At 47.2% G+C, this 19,911-nt stretch overlaps 1 protein-coding gene across 6 annotated transcripts in view; it reads right to left on the bottom strand.

Annotated features, from left to right (window-relative positions):
* KANSL3 (KAT8 regulatory NSL complex subunit 3) overlaps nucleotides 1-19,214 on the bottom strand; it is a 38,074-nt gene extending 18,860 nt beyond the window's left edge. For 3 of the 6 annotated variants that reach the window (XM_066639811.1, XM_066639815.1, XM_066639816.1), the window contains exons 1-16: nucleotides 19,113-19,214; nucleotides 17,523-17,659; nucleotides 14,509-14,658; nucleotides 13,453-13,734; nucleotides 12,551-12,721; nucleotides 9,829-9,919; nucleotides 9,389-9,574; nucleotides 8,275-8,406; nucleotides 7,635-7,751; nucleotides 6,770-6,871; nucleotides 6,517-6,588; nucleotides 5,554-5,628; nucleotides 4,134-4,291; nucleotides 2,951-3,014; nucleotides 2,239-2,439; nucleotides 983-1,139 (exon numbers count right to left, since the gene is read on the bottom strand). In XM_066639811.1, coding sequence (XP_066495908.1) covers nucleotides 983-1,139; nucleotides 2,239-2,439; nucleotides 2,951-3,014; nucleotides 4,134-4,291; nucleotides 5,554-5,628; nucleotides 6,517-6,588; nucleotides 6,770-6,871; nucleotides 7,635-7,751; nucleotides 8,275-8,406; nucleotides 9,389-9,574; nucleotides 9,829-9,919; nucleotides 12,551-12,721; nucleotides 13,453-13,670 — 1,744 coding nt within the window. In that variant the 5' untranslated portion in view covers nucleotides 13,671-13,734; nucleotides 14,509-14,658; nucleotides 17,523-17,659; nucleotides 19,113-19,214. Of the gene's footprint in view, nucleotides 1-982; nucleotides 1,140-2,238; nucleotides 2,440-2,950; nucleotides 3,015-4,133; nucleotides 4,292-5,553; nucleotides 5,629-6,516; nucleotides 6,589-6,769; nucleotides 6,872-7,634; nucleotides 7,752-8,274; nucleotides 8,407-9,388; nucleotides 9,575-9,828; nucleotides 9,920-12,550; nucleotides 12,722-13,452; nucleotides 13,735-14,508; nucleotides 14,659-17,522; nucleotides 17,660-19,112 lie in introns of those variants that run through there. The other 3 variants (XM_066639812.1, XM_066639813.1, XM_066639817.1) reach the window with 3 other exon arrangements.
* Between the last annotated feature and the right edge of the window lie 697 nt (nucleotides 19,215-19,911).

The raw sequence follows: 19,911 nt of genomic DNA, 5'->3' as shown, positions 1-19,911 counted from the left end.
GGAGCACAGAGGGCACAACCTTCAGTGACCTCGAGGCTCCTCAAGGGAGTCACACTTCCTTGGTATGCTCATGGCAAAATCACTGCCCACAGGAAATCAATAAACATTCTGTTTTATGTTACCTAAAACAAAGGCCTACTCATGTTTTGTTGCCCTAAAAGTCAGACTCATATATTTGGGGTGTATCAAAAAATGGAATTAGTTTTGCCCAAATGGCTCTAGTTTTGGGGGTACAGCACAGCTGCCTTATATATAGGTACAAACCATTTCCTCGTAAGGAAGCCATTGGCATCTGCTTCCTCACAAGGAAGCTGCTTGAATCTATATATAAGGCGGCTATGCTGTACCCCCAAAACTAGAACCAATCAGGCAAAACTGATGCCATTTTTGGATTCAGTACCCTAAAATATCCCAAACTCATCCAGACATCCTTGGCAACTGAAAAGAAATGTGTTTTTTTTGTAGGCTTGTGTAATTATTTCATAGGCCAAATCAGGTAGAGCAGCAAGTATGGTAAAGGGAATGGACTATACAGAGCTCTCTCTCTCCTAGTGGTAACCATCTGCGCTTTTACCATGCTGTCCCCTTTCAACTTCCAAGTCAATCTCTTGTACTTTGGAGACGATACATCTCCCATACTCAGTTGACCGATGCCTGGGAGCACACACAAAGACCTGCACGTACACGACACAAGCCACAAAAGACAAATCAACCAGCCAGGAAGCAGGAAGGAAAGTAAGGTGCTAACTCCAAGGCCATAGAAGGCTCTGTGTCCGTGTCTGCACTTCCTGGACCCCTGTGCCCTTGCTAGGCGTGACTGTGCGCAGGGATTCTACTCTGGAGGAGGCGGCCCCATTCCAAAAGTTGCCTTGCTGGAGGAAGTTTGGAGACACAAGCAGAAGCTTTGCTTACAGATCAGGGCATAAGCACATCTTGGACGTGAGGAATCTTGACAGTCACAGAGACAAAGAGAAGCAGTTACCTTGAGCCTGCTTGTGTGTCAGCATCGCCTCCGTTCGCTGCACAGGCCTCTTCAGCAATTGGGCCACCCCAACCTGGCTGGATTTCTGCACAGACGCCACGGTGGCCATTTTAGCCTTGGGGCTAGAGGTGGGGCTACTGGACACGCTGGAGAGGTCCTGCCCAAGGGGAGGAAAACCCGCCCTACCATTAGGTGCGCAGTATAAGAAAGATGCACAGATCTTCATGGCCCTGAAATCCTCACAAAACTCCAAACACCTTCAGAGCCAAGGGCTCCCCACTCCTGATTCCCTCATGAAAATGGCCTCCATAGAGAATACAGCCCAACCTCAGCATCCGTGGGGGTTCTGCTCCTGAAACCCTGGTGGATGCTGAAAACCATAGATACATGAATCTGCAGTTGGGGCTTACCTGACCTCTAGATGTGACCAGAAGTGCCTTCCAGTCACATCCAGATGCTTTCTGAATGCCTCCCACAGGTGTCAGAAGGAAACTTCTGGTTTCCAGAAAAACTGGAAGTTCAAAACCTCCAGGGGCCTCAGAAAACCTCCCAGGCACAACCAGAGAAGTTGTGCCTGGGAGCTCCGGTTTGGATGTCCATGTTGGGTTTGGAACCCCTGATGAGTTAAATTTGTGGGTTCAAATCCCACACATAAACAGGGCGGACCTGTAGCGTGTCAAATTGCAGGCTGGCTACACAGCAGACATCTGCCTAAACATCCCCTGGGGCTTCATCTCATGCTCCATCCAAAAGTTCATGTTGTTTCAGTGAGAATGGCTGATAACAGCATTTTCTTTCATTGTTTAAGTCAGTAAACAAAAATCTTTTGCTTCTCCAACTTTGCAGCTACTTTTAATTCACAGGTCTGGCCAAGTTTCTTCTTCACTTCCAAGCTCAGACTACACAAAAGCAGGATTTGCTATGAGCGCAAAATCGAGCATCCTCAGGACTTTACATTTCATTTTCAGGAGTCCGGTCTCTAGCCTTTCCTCTCACCACAAGAGCAGCCCTGCTGGATCCATCCAGCCTTCAACAGTGGCCAGTCAGCTGCTTTTGGGTGCAAGATAAGCTTGAAAGCTACATGGGCAACACCGAGTAAAATCTAAGGCCACAGCAGAGGCTCCAGCATCATTCTTCCGAGTTATTAAAAACCTGCATCCTTGAACTTTAGGAATGCTTTTTACTCAGTCCATTGTCATTAATTACAAAGACTTGCCAGGCCCTTCCCCCTAATTGTGCTTCCCATCCAACCTCACCTCTGACCCTGAAGGTGAAGCTGGAATCTTGGTGGCAGGAGAGGCAGGCCGGCTGCTCCTCTCTGGCATGTCAAATGACAGATCCCTCCTAGCCGAATCACGCGTTTTCTTCTTCTTCTCAGTGTCTAGATCCCGAGGGTCAGAGCCGGAGTGGCTGTCAGCTCGGGTGAGCACTCCCGTCAGGAAGTCAGCTATTTCATCCTGCAGGGCCACAAGATGGATTTTAACACCGCACCTCCTCCCATATAGCACACCCCACTCCTGATCCCAGCAGGGCTTCTTGTAGTGCAACACAGAAAGCAGTATCAGGAATCCACACACATCAACACTGTGTACAACATCAACAACATCCACAACAACAACATCAGGATTTTCCCTGAGCTTCCCTTAGACTTTAATTTGCTGTCAAGTGTGATAAAGGGGACTCCAGAGGAATACAAAGGAACATATGATGGTGAGTGTAATACAAACAGAGAGATCAGACAACTTCCTGCTTGAGACAAGGGGGCAACTCGGAAGTCTGCTTCTCCATAGTGTGGTACTGCAGGCAATAACATTTACTGCTTCAAAAGGGTTCAGTGTGAGACTGCCACAGAGACCACACAGGAACTACAACCAGCAGTGTCCCACTAAAGTGCATCATGATAGGCACATAACCAGGCCACAATAACTTGGGATGCATATTCTAATCTCAGAATAATTTGGCACTTACCTGTATGCACCTGTCCACCATACTCTGTGTCAGGCCTTCTGACTTCTTTTTGGCTTTGCTTATCCTATTTTTTAAAAAAAAAAGACAGGTTGTCAAAAACATATTCTACCTTTTCCTTCCTTGTCAACCCCACCCCCACTGCTGCTGGTTTTTGGCACAATTCTCAACTTAGAAGTTTATGATAGCAGGTCAACCCTGAATTACAGAGGGCCCTCCTTATCCATAGGGGTTTGGTTCTGGAACCCTGCACAGATAACAAATTCTGCAGATGGTCAAGTTCCAGTAAGAAAAGTACATTAATATGCAGAAATTTGTGGAAATTGCGCAAATAATGCACATTGCCAAAAGTTATGTACACTGACATACGAATATCGCCTAGACACACTTTACTTTGGTGTTGTGGAGTGGGTGCGAGGTAAACGAATGCTGTGCAATGGTTGGACATGTGAACTTTTTAAAAATAATTTTTCAATCCACAGTTGGTCATTTCTGCTAATGCCAACCCTGCATATAAGGAGTGCCCACTGTAACCCCTCCATTCCACTCTAAGAACTAATCAGCTTGGATGTGTATGAAAGCGAGAAACCTCCTCCGCTAGCGAGAACTCTTACCAGCTTTGGAGGCAGGTGCTAAGAGACTTGCAGCCCAATCCTGTGCATGTCTATTCAGAAGAAAGTGGCATTCTAGTCTTACTAGGCTTACTCCCAGGTAAATGTGGATAGGATGGCAGCATAAGTTGGGCCCAAAGCCTTGTGCAATGATTACGAACTTCAAATTTCATCACATGCCTTGATCAGGATCATATGCGATCTAACTTTCCAGAACATTTACCAACTTTCCTGAAGTGTTATGGCAGTCGATTACAGGCTCCATCTTTGCAGGCAGGCAGGTCCCTGATTCAGCTTCTCGCACCTCCACTTAGGGAGATAGGGGTAAAAAAAGGGCCTCTGCTAGAGAACCCAATGAGCCAATGCCAATTCTGGGCTTGATGGACCAGTGGCCTTCCTCCATGCAAGTCAGATACATTTTTTTTTTGTTTCCCATCCATTCATACACACCAAAAGTTTAAACTGAGTTTCGCTTGAACTTGCTGTCTACAGGCTCAAGAGACAACCTACCATTTCAGATATGGAAACATTGTCTTTCAGAGGTCCCTGATGAACCTTGTTTTGAATGAGTATACCTGAGGTTATCATCAGCTCCTCCAACGACTACCAGGCTGTTTTCAGCTCGCAGCTTCTCCCGGAAGTCTTCCATGGCTTCGCTGTTGCACTGAAGGGCGTTCTGACCAATCACAAAGAGAACTGGAGTCTTCATGTCCAGAAGCGGATCGTCAACATCCTGCTCTCCAAAACAACAGAGATCAGACCACTGGGCCTATCCTATATGGATTCCAGGAGATGGGAGGGGGGCATGTTGCTGCAGATGGTGGGGAATACAAGAACTGAACACTTCTAACATTGTGTTGAACAACAAAATGGTCCCAAAGGGCTCAAGGAATGTGGTACGTCTGTTGTGTGTGGATGACTGCACTATATAACAAAATTTGAACAATTTGGAATGTCAATGTTTCTCTATTTTGGTGTGAGGATTTCAAAAATAGCTAAGCCACGATTTAAACAATGCAGCTGGTTGTACGATATAATGTGTATTACAGTGCAATAGGATACACAAGAACACAAAATTCAAAATAACTAAAAAAGATTCTGACGATACAAGAGAAGTAAGATTACCATTTGAATCAGCGCATCTGAATTGTAAGAACATAAGAACAGCCCCGCTGGATCAGGCCATAGGCCCATCTAGTCCAGCTTCCTGTATCTCACAGCGGCCCACCAAATGCCCCAGGGAGCACACCAGATAACAAGAGACCTGCATCCTGGTGCCCTCCCTTGCACTGGCATTCTGACATTGCCCATTTATTATTATTATTATTATTAACAGTATTTATATACCGCTTTTCAACTAAAAGTTCACAAAGCGGTTTACAGAGAAAAATCAAATAACTAAATGGCTCCCTGTCCCAAAAGGGCTCACAATCTAAAAAGATACAAATGAATACCAGCAGACAGCCACTAGAACAGACAGTGCTGGGGTGACGTGGCCCAGTTACTCTCCCCTTGCTAAAAAAAGGAGCACCTACTTGAAAAAGTGCCTCTTACCCAATTATTCAATCATTTCTAAAATCAGGGGGTTGCACGCACACATCATAGCCCACAACCCATAATGGATCCCTCCTCCAGAAATTTGTCCAATCCCTCTTCAAAGGGGATAGCCACATCCTGTGGCAAGGAGCTCCACAGACCAACCACACGCTGAGCAAAGAAACATTTTCCCCTGTCTGTCCCAACTCTCCCAACACTCAACCCCAGTGGATGTCCCCTGGCTCTGATGCTATGCGAGAGTGCAGAGAGCATCTCTCCATCCACCCTATCCCTCCCATGCACAATCTTGTAATGTCTAAGAAACGTTACAAATTCAACATAAACAATGTTTGTGTCACACCGTGTTGTGCTCAGCATTTAAGAGCACAGAAGTGTCCTGCTCAGAACGACTCCCTATGTACTGCTAATTAGTCCACTGTGTAGTCCAGAGACACTTACCCCTCTGGGTCCATCCACTGTTAAAAGAGGGAATCCAAGGCACACAACTGCAGTGACATCCTCCATCACTGAAACCTAGAGGTGGAAACAAGAAGGGACATCATGAAGAGCCAGGCAACCTCCAAGGCTCCTTCCAATGCCAGAAACTGCACCAAAATAAGCTACTACTACTGTATGGAGCACAGAGGTTCCTTCACCACTTCAGAGTCAGAGCCACACTTGTTTGGTACTTTCATCTACCAAGTATGGTAAACTCTTTATCTGCTTTGCCCTTTATCTAAATTCTATATTTGGCTTGCCCTCAAACATACAGCACTTAATGCTCTCACCAAAAAGGGGTTAAACAAGATATAGCAAGGTTACCCCAGGCCAAAAGGCCGCATCAAGGCTGACCAAGGGCTATTGCAGTGATTTTCAACCGGAGTGCTGCAAAAGGTCTGCAGGAGTTTGGCAGACAGTGGCTGAAAATTGCTGAAAAACTTTTGTGGGTTCTGTGGCTCTGTTTTTAGGGCAAGTGCCTGTAGGAATGAATTGTCCATCCCTCTTCCTCCACCAGCAGAGCCAGTGGAAAAAAAAGAACAGACAATTCTTTACTGTGAACACTTGCCCTAGAAACAGAGCTGTAGAACCCACATGAGTCTCTCAGAAGTGACCTCATAAGAGGTGAAGACCACAGAGAGTCAGTGTGCTATGAGAGGAAAAATGTTGAAAATAGCCAGGTTACTCAGTAGCCCTCACTGGTCCCCCTTCAGTATGTAAGCAGTCTATGCAGGTATGTAACCCTCTGTCACAATTTGAGGGTTTGCTTTGTTAACATACACAGCAAAGCAGGACAATGTCTAAGCCTTACACCAGGGGAGTCGGCCCTCCTGTGTTCTGTACGTCACCCACCATGCTGCTAGTGCCCTGCTACAGGACATCATCACAGTAACAATAAGAGAAAGAAGACAAAGAAGCACGTACGTGACAGGCCACCAAAGCTCCTGTGTTCCAGCCAATCAGGATGATGGGCTTGTGGGAGAAATGGTTGTGGATCTGGAAGAAGGAGAAAAGGAGAGAACTAGCCAAGAGGCAGGTGCCCAGAGTTCCGTGGCCCAGAACTAGCAAAAGCCATACAAGCATAAGAAGAGGAGGTGAGGGCCTTTGGGTACACAGGTCAGAGGAAAGTTCATGGGCACTCAGACCTGGGTACTCCAACAGATGCTCCAGTCCTTACCTCCAGCACTTTGCCTCTCACAGAGCCAATCATGTGTTCCAGGCACTGCAGCACTCCAACACCGCTGCCGTTATTCACCAAGTGAGTAGCAACTGGGATCACCTGCGAGGCCAGGGGAAGAGAATGCAGTAGGTTAAACAGAGACTCCAATTAATTTTGAAACTGCTCTGACATTCTCAAACACAATCAGTGAAAATACACACAAAGACTTAGCACTTTGCTCTCTTTATCCCAGGCACACAAATTTTTATGTGGTGTCAGGGATCCCACCTTGTTCCTAGACACCAAACATCTCCTAACTAACCCTAGAAGAGCCCTGATTGCCAAGGGCACCTCCTGAGAAGGCCACTGACATGCCCGCCTCATTTCCCTTTTCTGCAGATGGTTATTTTATGCTTTCTTTAAAGCAGTTTCTCAACTACTGGTACAGGCACCACCAGTGTTACTTGGGGTGGTGTCTGAGGGTACTCATGGGACCCCTGGATCCCTGCCGCCCGACAGTGAGACCAGGAATGCAACACAACAAACAGCTCAGCAGGCAGAGCTCCAAAGCATGTTTTCCTCACTCGAAAAAGCCTTCATCCTTAGCCTCTTATTGGCGTTTGTTGCATCACATCTGGCCTCCCAACCCAGAATTAACAGGCAATGATGTCACTGTCAGTTACTTCTAGTGGTACTTCAAATAGGTGGACCATGCAAATTAGTATAGTGGAGGACAAATGTTGAGAAACACCTGCCTTAAAACAAATCAAATCCAACAAAAAGAACTCAAATGCAAAGGTGACTCTAACCCTGGAGTTCTGCTGGAGGGGAAATACTCCTCACACGTGCACTGAAGAGGACAAGGTGAGGTGACAACACAAACCTTTCCCAAGCAAGAGAGCTGTGACTGCCAGAACCGGTGGCGACGAGAAGTGGGGAACATCGAATTAGAGGGTCCAGAGGATGCCAACAGGATGAGGGGAGAGCCAGGCAGCTTACTCTGGAAAAGACAAACACATTCCAGAAGATGAAGAGCAAAACCAAAAGTCGTGGATCACCTTAAAGGCCAGCCCACTTACTTAAGTGGAAGCTTAATGAACTAGAGACTGCTCCATCAGTGTGCAAGTTCTAATAAGCCTAAAAGACATTTGCAACTCCAGACCTCTGGCTGCCTCCCTGGCCATGTGAGATACAGCAGCGGCTGTTTTGGCACTGCTGTATAGTGGCATGGGTAGGATTGGGCTACCCGTTATCTAGCTCAGCACTGTTCTTGCAGTTCTGTTCCTGCTGCAAGCACGCAGCTCTCCAGGGCCTCTGGCAGCGAGAGGTCTTTACTAAACTCTATTAAGAGAAGATTCAAGGGACTGAACCTAGCAAGTTCTCTCCACCAAGCTACAAGCACTCACCAATATTTCATCCTAATTCACGGATTTGTCAATGCAGCAACCAAATAGCTTGTATGGGGGATGCAAGGGGTGTGTGTCTCTCTCCCCCCCCCCCACAAAGGCCTACAGCGCACTTACTGGTTTGTTATGTGAAAGGACACCAACAGCTGGATCCCAGGGTCTCTTTAGCAAGAGGGACAGTGCCTCAGCACCTGCGGCTCCTGTCTTTGCAGTTGACGATAATAGCATCCGATCGATCAGGGTGGGAATCTAAAATCCAGCAACAAAAACAGGTTGTGAAGCAGCATAAAATAAACATTGTCTCTGTATTCCATGTTGTAATCCCTGTAAAATTTCTTGTAAATAAAACTAGAAGCCCACTGCGAGTTGGCTAGACACATACTCCATGAGTTAGGAACACTTTTCACAAGGTGTTTGAAAGCCATCAGGGCAGTCCTAGGAGTTGCCCCTGAAAAGTCTATGGCAATGGGCTAGCCAGATCATAGCCTGAATTGCAACTTCACCTAAAATGTCATCTCGCCAAGCTAGCCTACTGAGAAATGAAATGGGAAAAGTGCCACCTACCAGCGATGTGGTTTACCCACAAAATTTTCCACCTTCCAAAACAGATTTAGCCAGTTAGACAAATTCAGTTAACACAATTTTTAAAAAAGTGTTTAGATGGAAAAATGTGTTAGTTTTACATGCTGCATAAATCTCAAATGTTTTTAAAATAGCCACCTTGAACCACTGGCACACCTGGGTGGGGCAAGCATTGCAAATGCCACAGGTGGCACTTGGCAAGGGACAGCGCAACAATGCATTCCCCCACCTGCACCTCTCTTCCAACTGCACTGATCTGAGGGGCACCCCCTTCTCCTCGCTTTTCTTTAAAGATGAAGAGAAGGGGCAGTCCTCTGATTGGCGCGAATCTGAGGGCTGCCCGTTCTCCTCTTTAAAGAAAGGGGAGGAGAAGAGGCATAATAATGGCACCAATAGTGGCTGCAAAATCACAGCCCCTGTCAGCATGATAACAGAAGTAACTGCGGTGATGTGGTGACATCAGGCTGATGACATCATCCTGCCGGAAGGCTGCAAGATGTACTCTAGGCAGCACATCCTGTCAAACTGCAACTGTCAGTGCCTGCTGGAATGGTATCGACAGGCAGATGCTTGGTCTTGCAGAAGAAATACGGAGAGGAGAGCCTGGAAAAAGCAACACAGAGACTTTGGAACTGCTCAGGCTTCGTACCTTTCCCTTAAGGGTCTGCAGGGCATCCAGGTAAGCAGCCAGCATCGGCAAACTGAGGGTCTCCACCAGAGTGGAGTGAAGCCACTGGATCAGCTTGGAATCCCAGCCGATGCTCGCCAGAGCCTGACGGACACGGCGAGCACATTTGTCTACTGCGATTCGCCTTAGCACGGGCTCGTTGCAAGCCTTTGAGATGCAAAAGGGAAACATCCACCATCATGTCAACACAATAAGCATCAAGGCCCCAGACTGAAGCTGCAACCACAGAACTCCTAGTGACACCTACACCACAAATTTATGAGATGAAACAGAAGGGACAAAACCCAGGCGTTAAAGAGGATCTGCACATTTTACAATCTTGGCTTAACCTGCCAGAGTGGCTGGAAGCCCAGGGGTGGGTTACTGCAAGACGGAGGAGAAGAGTCAGAGGAAGATCTTACCCCTTCATTGGCCAACCGGGCCAGCCTGTCAGACTGCAAGGCTTTGAGGATTTTATTGAAGAGCTTATTCTGGGCTCCGGTCCAGCCTGACCTGCCAAGGAAAAATCAAATTGGCAGTTCAGCATCTAAACTCACAAACTACAGCTGCAGGAACCCAACCATGCTGGTTCCTAACTCTGACTTAGAATACAAAGAACTGCTGCATTTTCATTTCAAACATACAATGCAGGCAAAGAAAAGAAGAATGAAAGCAAAGGCTGCTTCATATGTGATTTTTCCAAACAGCCAAATAGTAAAATTGTGGGCCAACTGAATGCGCACCAGACTGCACAGGTGAATAAATGAGTGCTCCATCACAAGTAATATACTTATTTTTCTTTTATTTATGGCACTTGTATCCCACTTTTCAGCTGACAAGGCTTCCATAGCGGGTTTCAGAATATCAATCAATCAATGTGAAAACAGAATAAGTATGTGGGGTGTGTGATGCCTCATAAACTTCTCTGCCTCTAAAGGGAGTTGATGATTCTATGGCTGCTGTGATGCGGAGGGGCCCATTCAGTTTCAAAAGCAGCAGTGTGTGGAAGAAATAAGGTACATTTCATGGAGAAATAAATAAACTTGAACTTGTCACACAACATGCAGTTTTCACATGAAGAGTGATGGCAATGCAAGAAATCATTATGCATGAAGCAGACGAGAGCTGCCCACCAACATTCTGTATGCGCAGTTTCACCAACACAAACACAGCAACCACACCTCCAAGGCCCCCAGATAACCCAAGATTCCTCCATGTTTCCCAAAAATCAGATTTCTCTATACCATTGTTTCTCAAACTGTGGGTCGGGACCCACTACATGGGCTGTGAGCCAATCTCAGGTGGGTCCCCATTCATTTCAATATTTTATTTTTAATATTTAGACTTGATGCTTCCATGATATGTGACTGCATTTGGGGAAATGTTACAGACCTGTATTTTGAACAAACTAATATGTACATTCTTTTAACAACAATAGTAAATGCGACTTACTCCTGGGCAAATGTAGGTAGGATTGCAGCTTAGGAATGTTAAAAATTTTCTGCTTGATGTCACATCTGGTGGGTCCTGACAGATTCTCATTCAAAAAAGTGAGTCCCGGTGCCAAATGTATGAGAACCACTGCTCTATACCTGAAAGCAGGGCTGGTCCTAGGACAATCTGACCAATTTGGCCTCGCACCTGGAGGGGCCCCACACTGGGAAAGTGAGCAAAGCACTCACAGCCACAGCCAGCACCTCATTCTGTAGTCGATGCCCTAGCATGGAATCTTCAATGCTGAGGCATCATGAGGAGCGCACGGTGAACGGAGCATTTCCGCGTGGACGGCCCTCCTGCTCTCCCGCCCCTGGGTACAATTGTCTTGAAACTGCCCCAACCTGGAAACAGTTGGTGGTGATGCTGCTTCTAGGTGCCTTGCTGCTACTGCTAATCCTTGGATTAACCCAGCAAAAATATTTTGCATTGGGCCCCTCAGCAACTCAGACCAGCCCTGCCCAAGAGAGCAGCTAAGTGCATGAATCCCATGGCTGATTTGGCTAGTTTATCCACAAATGCAAACTAGGTTGCCAGAATTTTCTCCCTAAAACATCATAAATTGAATAAAATTGAGCACAGTGGAGAGCCAAGAGCTAACTGGTATTTAAGCCTCATTTTCTACCTCTGCTCATCTTCAACCACATTCTCTGTTCCTGCTCCAGGACATCATCACTCAACTGGACAAACATGCAACTTGAAACATTTACACAAACTGAGCGAACTTGGAGGATGCAATTCAGTGAATTGAGGTGAATGGGCTTATATAATCTCCTTAAGGGAGAGATTATATAAGAGCCCAGAAACATGGTCAGGAAAATCCCAGCATGTTTTCAAGATCTTGCTTTTACAACCATGATGGATTGAAATGTGCCTTAAAAGGGAGGGAGGGAAATCCGCAAGCTAATGAATTTCTCACTAGATGCCACACTCTGCAAGGCAGCCAACCAGAGTCCTGACTGTTTTCAGACCTCCCTCCCCACACCACGATTTTATGGCAAAAGAATGCACAAAATAACTACATTCTAGAAACCTGAAAGTGACCAGACTGCCTGTTACATTTCATGGCATGACCATTTTCCTTCTTTATACAACAAGTTCTCACTTCAAGTCATTTTATTTTAAATCATTTTGTTATAAAGTTGATGAGAAAAATAATTGGTTCCCACTGGGTAGAGTTGATACGTTGTCCCCACATCTGTGCGGGTTTTCTCCGGCCTGGAAAGTTCACATTTATTTCAGTGTTTAATATTAAAAGTATTTCCAGTCTTTATCTAGAAGTTTGGTGATGTATTTGTGACCAGGAACATACTGCAGAAACTAACTCTTGTTTACGTACATCAATCAGCCTACAGTAATGCATTTCGCTTAAAGTTGCTGTTTACAAGAACCCATCCACAACTTGAAGTGAGGACGTGCTGTAACTACTAGAGACCTCTGCTAACTAGGAAAACTAGGCACCTTCTCTCTTCCTCTTAGCAATGGCTGTTGCTTGCTTGTGTCGAGTAGGAGACTGAACCTGGAGCCTTCTGCATGCAATGCAGGGATAATCAACGACCTACACTCCCTCCCCCACATAGCACCATCATGGCGGGGCAAAGATCCATGCCAAAAGTGCCCTTCAGCCTTCCCTTGACACTCATGTCCTACCTGTTCATATGCTCTTCCCAGTCATCAGGTGGAGGGGGCGTATCAGTATCTGTGCGGGCAAAAATAACATGGCGCTCACACTCGTTCATCACAGTGCGGGCTTTCTGGTTGTCGTAGAGGGGCACAGGCGTGGGGGTCACTGTTTCCACATCAATGGGAACATCTGCCTCTCTGAAAGCAGGTACAGGAAATTTACACAACAGAACATGCCATTTCCCTGTAGCATTCCTGCTAATCTTGAAAGAGGAAGAAATACCACCCACGAGACCATAAGCCAGAAAGGGAGTTCTGAAACATGGGATGGAAGAATCCACCATTAGCTCAGTCTAACATTAGCTCACTGTGTGTGCATGGAACACATACACTGACTCACATTCAGAGGAGGGAACAAATAAATCCAACAAGGGACACACCCTAGAACAGAAATTTTCAACTAGTGTGCTATGGAGCATTGGTGCGCCACAGGAGTTTGGAGCACAGCAGTTGAAATCACTGAAAAACTCTTCCAGGTTCTGTAGTTCTGCTTCTGTTTGTAGGGTAACTGTCTGCAGTAATGAACTGTCTGTCCCTCTTCCTCTGCCAGCTCTGCTAGCAGAGGAAGAGGGACAATTTGTTACTGCATGCTAACAGTTGCCTTACAAACAGGGCAACAAAACTAGAAGAGTATCTCGGAACCTGGAAGTGACATCACAAGAGGGGAAACTATAGAGGTCAGCAGTATGTGAGAAGAAAGACATTGAAAATTGCTGTTCTAGATTGTGAGGACAGAAACATTAGCATCCAGAAACAGTGCTTCAGATCCAGGTCTGCGAGACAGAACAGAATATAAACTTCTAAGCCATACATGCTTCAAAAGACTCCAGACGTGACTCTCCCACAGAAGAGAAGAGAGTGACACTCACACAGCACTGCTGTCTTGTTGTCTCCTGGGAGTGACAAACAGCAGGCGAGTGGGACGGGCACTGCTGGCATCCGGATGGGCACTCCATGGCTTGGCATAACTGTGGTCCAGGAAGACCAGGTCCAGTTCTCTCTCGTGGACTGACAGCTGAAACAGCAGAGAGGTCCCCATCCTCCGAGCTGAGGTCTGCAGGTCCCGCTCGTTGCCTCGGTAAGACATGTCTTGGTTAGACACATCCACTGCTAGCACTGGCACAAGCAGCTCTTACAGAGTCTCATATTTGCTGGCGGGGGGAGGGGGAAGAAAGAACAAGTCAGCATCATGAAGGAAGCCTGTCCATCCACTCTCCTGTGCATACATCCTCTCGCTCCCATCCAAACACTATAAATGCTACATGGGCAAATTCTTGGCATTGGCACAGGACCAACCCCCAAACTCTCCCCTCCTTTCTTTTCTAGCCACTACAACCAAACTAAGGTTTGCGCTCTATCACCCTGATGGTCTCTCCATAAACGATCTAAACCAGATCAAGCCAGAATGTTATACCCAACCCAGCCTTGCTTCCTTTATTTTCACTGCCACCCAACTTTTTCAGCACACCTCTCTACATACTTGTCAGCCTCCAACCCCAGGACAGATTCCATAGAATGAACTCGATCAGAATCACTTAGGGACATACAAAAGTATAAACTTCAAGCAATGTATTATTCACCTAAGTTTTTCAATGCAGTGCTGGCCACTTGTATTGTAGACTTTAAAAAATGACCAAATAATACTCTACTAGAAAAGGGACTAATCAACGGCTAGGAGCCCAATCCTATCATACTTTCCAGTGCTGCTGCAGCCACAATGCAGCCCCAAGATAAGGAAACAAACCCCTTACCTGTTGAGACCTCCATGAATACCCACCACCACCACCACAGGATGCACCACATGCCTTACTAGCACAGCTGCAACAGTGCTGGAAAGCTGGATAAGATTGGGCCCCAGGATGGCAATTTCATGTGCTGAGGTTACCACACAAGAAAGCAAGGCCACCACAACTCCACCTTCATACCTCCGAGTACCAGATGTCAGCTACGTGGTCATTGTGCTTTTCTTGTGTGCATGTAAAGATATCTGGCTGGCTACTGCCTAAGTGGTTCGTGGTCTGATCCAGCAAAGCAGTTCTTTGATTCTCAGTGAAAGCTCTCCAGGATAGAAATATCTTAAATAAAGAAATATAATAAACCTTTCAGTTCTTTGCAACACCTAACACATAGCTAGAACCACATAAAACACAATTTTTTAGAAGGCATGTTCTGTTTTTATTATTTTAAGTGACCAATGTCATCGTATTGTTAGTTAGCTTGAGCTTGGAATGTACAGGACATAAATTATTCATAAAAAATAATAAAATAAAATAATTAACAATATCTTCAGGGCTGCAGTTTACAACAGCTTCCAAGGTTCACTCAATCCCAATACTGCCACTGTCTCCAACAGCAATTCAGGCAAAACCTCATCACCATATGTCCTTCCCAGGGGGCAGTCCTGCCATTCTAGAACTTGTCAGAATCCCTGCCTCCTCTCTTGAGCCTGCTGCACAGAAGACCCTCCTTTAAGTCCCACTGCCATCAGATATAAAACCAGGTGAGGCCTTCAAGGCCACTGAGCCCAAGTTCTAGATCAGCCTCTTCAGAGGGTATGTGTTGGCCTGCCCCCCTCACAGGCAGCAAAGGTAACTTTATTTCAGCATTTCTCTCCCCCCCCCCCACACACACACAAGTGTATTATGCTGCTGTGAGTGTTTTGCAGTGAATCCTGAGCACATTTGCTAGGAAAGTCATCCTTCCCAGCTGCATTCTGCTTATTCCCAATCAAATGAATAGAACTGGAACCACAACCTGCTGTTTTAGCAATTCTCTATTTTAAGACACTTTGTAGCTCTTTGCACTATGGCATTTTTTTTTCATTAACAAAAAAGAAGAACCTCCAAGAAAAAAAAGCTCAGGCTAGAAAACTCATATGACAACCTACACCTGAGGAGATGCAAGAACTGAGGCAATGCAGCATTTATAAGACACACATAAACTACCCTCCTGCAATTTCTGTGCTTAAATCAGTGTTCTGGCGCAGAAGGGCCTTCAGTTGGAGGTCAATGGCAAACGACCAAAGGGCCGGCCGAAGCAGCGCTGGCTTGCCATGCTGCACGGCAACATTAAAATCACCCACCTACACCCAGACCAAGCCCACAATCGAGAGAAATGGCAACTCCGATCCAAAATAGCGGACCCTGTCACCACACGGAACAAACACTAAAGAAAAAGAAGAAATCAGTGTTCTTCAACCTTGGGGTTGGGCCCCCAATGGAGTCTTGAAGCCTCAGTTGTGGGGTCGCGGCAACTTACGAGAATAAAAAAAAGTTGAAGACCACTGGTCTAGAGCAGGGGTCTCCAAACCCCAGCCCAGGGGCCAGATGCAGCCCATGGCGAGCCTCTATCTGGCCTGTGGCCAGCATCTTGTCCCCTGAAAGCCCCTAGCCCACTTTGCCAAACATGACTGGAACTATGCTCTGGTTGCATCTGGAGGGTGTTCTAAGGGCTAGAGAGGTTGAATGAATGAGCCCATTCGTGCATTTATTGACACATCTAAGTTCCATTTATATTTAAATTTTTTTCAGCCCTCTAAATCGTGCCAGACATTTGATGAGGCCCTCTGGCCAAAAAGTTTGGAGAACCCTGGACTAGAGCACTACCAGGTACAGGGGGAGGCATCTGGTGCATCCTGTCAGGCACCAGGAGACTGTGTCCCAATCTATATTGCTATGATTATAATTTTGACAGCTACTAACAACAAAATCCAATGCATGCTTACTTCAAAGAACCACTGGGTTCAATGGGTTTTATTCTTGGCAAACTACACATACAATTGCAAGCTATTCCTTAAAGCAGTGTTCTTCAACCTTGGGGTTGTGAAACCTCAGTTGTGGGATAAGCAATGTATGGGAACAAAATAGGTTGAAAACCAATGGACTAGGGTACCACCAGGAAAAGGGGTAGGCATCTGGTGTGCCAGGCATCAGGTACCAGGAGATTGTGTCCTGCTCAGCTTTCACTGGCACCAAGATTCATAGTAACTTCTTCTGCTTTCTCTAATAAGAAAATTTGGTTACAGTGAACAGTGTTGGGGGGCATTGCAGGAGCAGGGGGTGGGATTGACTGTGGGGTCTCTAGTCTTATTGATTGGGGCCATAGCAGCAAAAAGGTTGAAGACCACTGACACAGAAAATAAAACAAGCAGCATGTGGGCTTGCAAACATTATTGCTGCCGCTGCTGTCATTAGCTTTGTGCCCATTTTGTGCTCCTGTGCCAGCTTTCAGACTGCAAGCCACTCAGGGCAGGAACCCATCCTCTCAGACATGTGTCATCAAAACATCAAAAGAGCCCTGCTGGATCAGGCCAAGGGCCCATCCAGTACAGCATTGTACCCCACAGTGGCCCATCAGCTGCCTCAGGGAACACACAAGGCAACAAGAGACCTGTATCTTGTTGCCACTCCATTGCACCTGGCATTCTGAGGCAACCTACTTTTGAAACCAGGAGGATACACATACCCATCATGGCTTGTAACCTACGAAGGACTTTTCCTCCATCAATCTCTCCAATCCACTTTGAAAGGCGTCAAGGCCATCACCACATCTTGTGGCAGGGAGTTCCACAGATTCATGATATACATAAGAACGTGTGTGTGGTATATACCCATCATGGCTCATAACCCACGATTGATGGACGTTTCCTCCATCAATCTGCCCCTCTTATAAAAGTCATCTAATGGCATCACCATGTCCTGTGGCAAAGTGTTCCACATATTATTTACACCCTGGGTAAACACATATTTTCTTTGGTCTGTTCCAAGACAAAACAAAATCCAAGAGCAAAACAAAACAATACTTATTGAGAGAAAAAGTTTAGAAACATCTAGGCCTTCAAGTGCCATTCCCACATCCTGTGGTAGGGAGTTCCACAGACTAATGACATGCTGGGTAAAGACCTGTTTTCAATGCGCCAGTGAACAGTAGATCCACCCACCCGAGCACAGGCAGAGCAACAGCCAAATAATGCCTGGAGGGAAGCCAACTGGTCAGGAAGAAGAGTTCCCCTGAGTATGTGCAGAACGAACCTTCAAAGAAGAGAAAGGAGTTCCCCTGAGCATGTGCAGAGTGTACCTGTAGAGAAGAGAAAGAAGTTCCTCTGAGCATGTGCAGAGTGTACCTGTGAAGAAAAGACTTCCCCTGAGCATGTACAGGGTGAACCTGAGAAGAGAAAGGAGTTCCCCTGAGCATGCGCAGAGTGAACCTGAGAAGAGAAAGGAGTTCCCCTGAGCATGCGCAGAGTGTACCTGTAGAGAAGAGAAAGAAGTTCCTCTGAGCATGTGCAGAGTGAACCTGAGAAGAGAGAGTTCCTCTGAGCATGTGCAGAGTGTGCCTGTAAAGAAGTGAAAGGAGTTCCCCTGAGCATATGCAGAGTGTACCTGTAAAGAAGAGAAAGGAGTTCCCCTGAGCATGCGCAGAGTGTACCTGTAAAGAAGAGAAAGGAGTTCCCCTGAGCATGCGCAGAGTGTACCTGTAGAGAAGAGAAAGAAGTTCCTCTGAGCATGTGCAGAATGAACCTGAGAAGAGAGAGTTCCTCTGAGCATGTGCAGAGTGTGCCTGTAAAGAAGCGAAAGGAGTTCCCCTGAGCATATGCAGTGTACCTGTAAAGAAGAGAAAGGAGTTTCCCTGAGCATGTGCAGAGTGTACCTGTAAAGAGAAAGGAGAAATGCCGTTGTACAAATCGATGGTAAGGCCACACCTGGAGTATTGTATCCAGTTCTGGTCGCCGCATCTCAAAAAAGACATAGTGGAAATGGAGAAGGTGCAAAAGAGAGCGACTAAGATGATTACGGGGCTGGGGCACCTTCCTTATGAGGAAAGGCTACGGCGTTTGGGCCTCTTCAGCCTAGAAAAGAGACGCTTGAGGGGGGACATGATTGAGACATACAAAATTATGCAGGGGATGGACAGAGTGGATAGGGAGATGCTCTTTACACTCTCACATAATACCAGAACCAGGGGACATCCACTAAAATTGAGTGTTGGGCGGGTTAGGACAGACAAAAGAAAATATTTCTTTACTCAGCGCGTGGTCAGTCTGTGGAACTCCTTGCCACAGGATGTGGTGCTGGCGTCTAGCCTAGACGCCTTTAAAAGTGGATTGGACGAGTTTCTGGAGGAAAAATCCATTATGGGGTACAAGCCATGATGTGTATGCGCAACCTCCTGATTTTAGGAATGGGTTAAGTCAGAATGCCAGATGTAGGGGAGAGCACCAGGATGAGGTCTCTTGTTATCTGGTGTGCTCCCTGGGGCATTTGGTGGGCCGCTGTGAGATACAGGAAGCTGGACTAGATGGGCCTATGGCCTGATCCAGTGGGGCTGTTCTTATGTTCTTATGTTCTTATGAGTTCCCCTGCGCATGTGCAGAGTGTACCTGTAAAGAGAAAAGGCTTCCCCTGAGCATGTGCAGAGCGCCTGCGAAGAAGAGTTCCCCAGGGCATATGCACCTGCCATAGAGGACCCGAAGGGCTCCCCAACGCCTCTCTTCCCCCCCTGCCAGATGAAGCCCCGCGGCCGATCCTACCACAGAGGGGCCCTCCACTCGGGCGCGAGCAACTGGAAGCGGCTCCGCTTCTCCCGAGGCGCGTCTAGGGCCAGCCGGAGCAGGCCCCAGCGCTTCCGCGCTCTGCGCATGCTCGGACTGGTCCCGAGCCGTCGGTAAGACGCGGAGCCGGGAGCACAGACGGTGGAGCGGCCGGGGCGCGCCGGCGGCGAGAAGGAAAACGCGGCGGCCGGAGCACTGCTGCCGCGGATCGGGGTTTCGCAAGCGTCCTAAGCGATGCGGTTAGAAAGGTCCTGCACGCACCTGGCCACGCCGCTTTTAGATGCGCGTGGGAATGCGGGCGACACGTGTCAGGCTGCAGGTTGCCACAAGGCAGATGCAGGGGGGAGCAATGGGGGGCTTGCTCCTGATTGAGCCTTCCTTCCCACGCTTGCACTGCTGTTGCATGCAGTCTTGCCCAGGGAGGTGCGGTGGGGGCAGGTGAGACAGAGCCTCCCCACGGGAGTCCTTTGGAAAGCGCCGCCGCCGTGGGTTGTGGGTGCTTGGGTGCCTCGCATGGCAGTGGTGCTTTTCGAAGGACTCCCGTGGGGAGGCTCTGCCTCACCTGCTTCCCCACCCACTGCACATCCCTGCCTATGTGCTCCTAGGCATGTCTGCTCAGAAGTTCAATTGAACTTACTCCCATGAAAGTGTGCATAGGATTGCAGCCAGACAGAATAAGGGCACAAGCCTAAGCAGGTCTACTCAGAAGTATGTCCCATTGTGTTCAATGAGACTTACTCCCAGGAAAGTGAGGTTAGGATTGTAACCCAGGGGTGTC

Source organism: Tiliqua scincoides, chromosome 11 (assembly GCF_035046505.1).
Source record: "Tiliqua scincoides isolate rTilSci1 chromosome 11, rTilSci1.hap2, whole genome shotgun sequence".
Classification (NCBI taxonomy): Eukaryota; Metazoa; Chordata; class Lepidosauria; order Squamata; family Scincidae; genus Tiliqua; species Tiliqua scincoides.
Note: the sequence above shows the minus strand (reverse complement) of the source record. Positions and strands in the feature narration are given on the sequence as shown.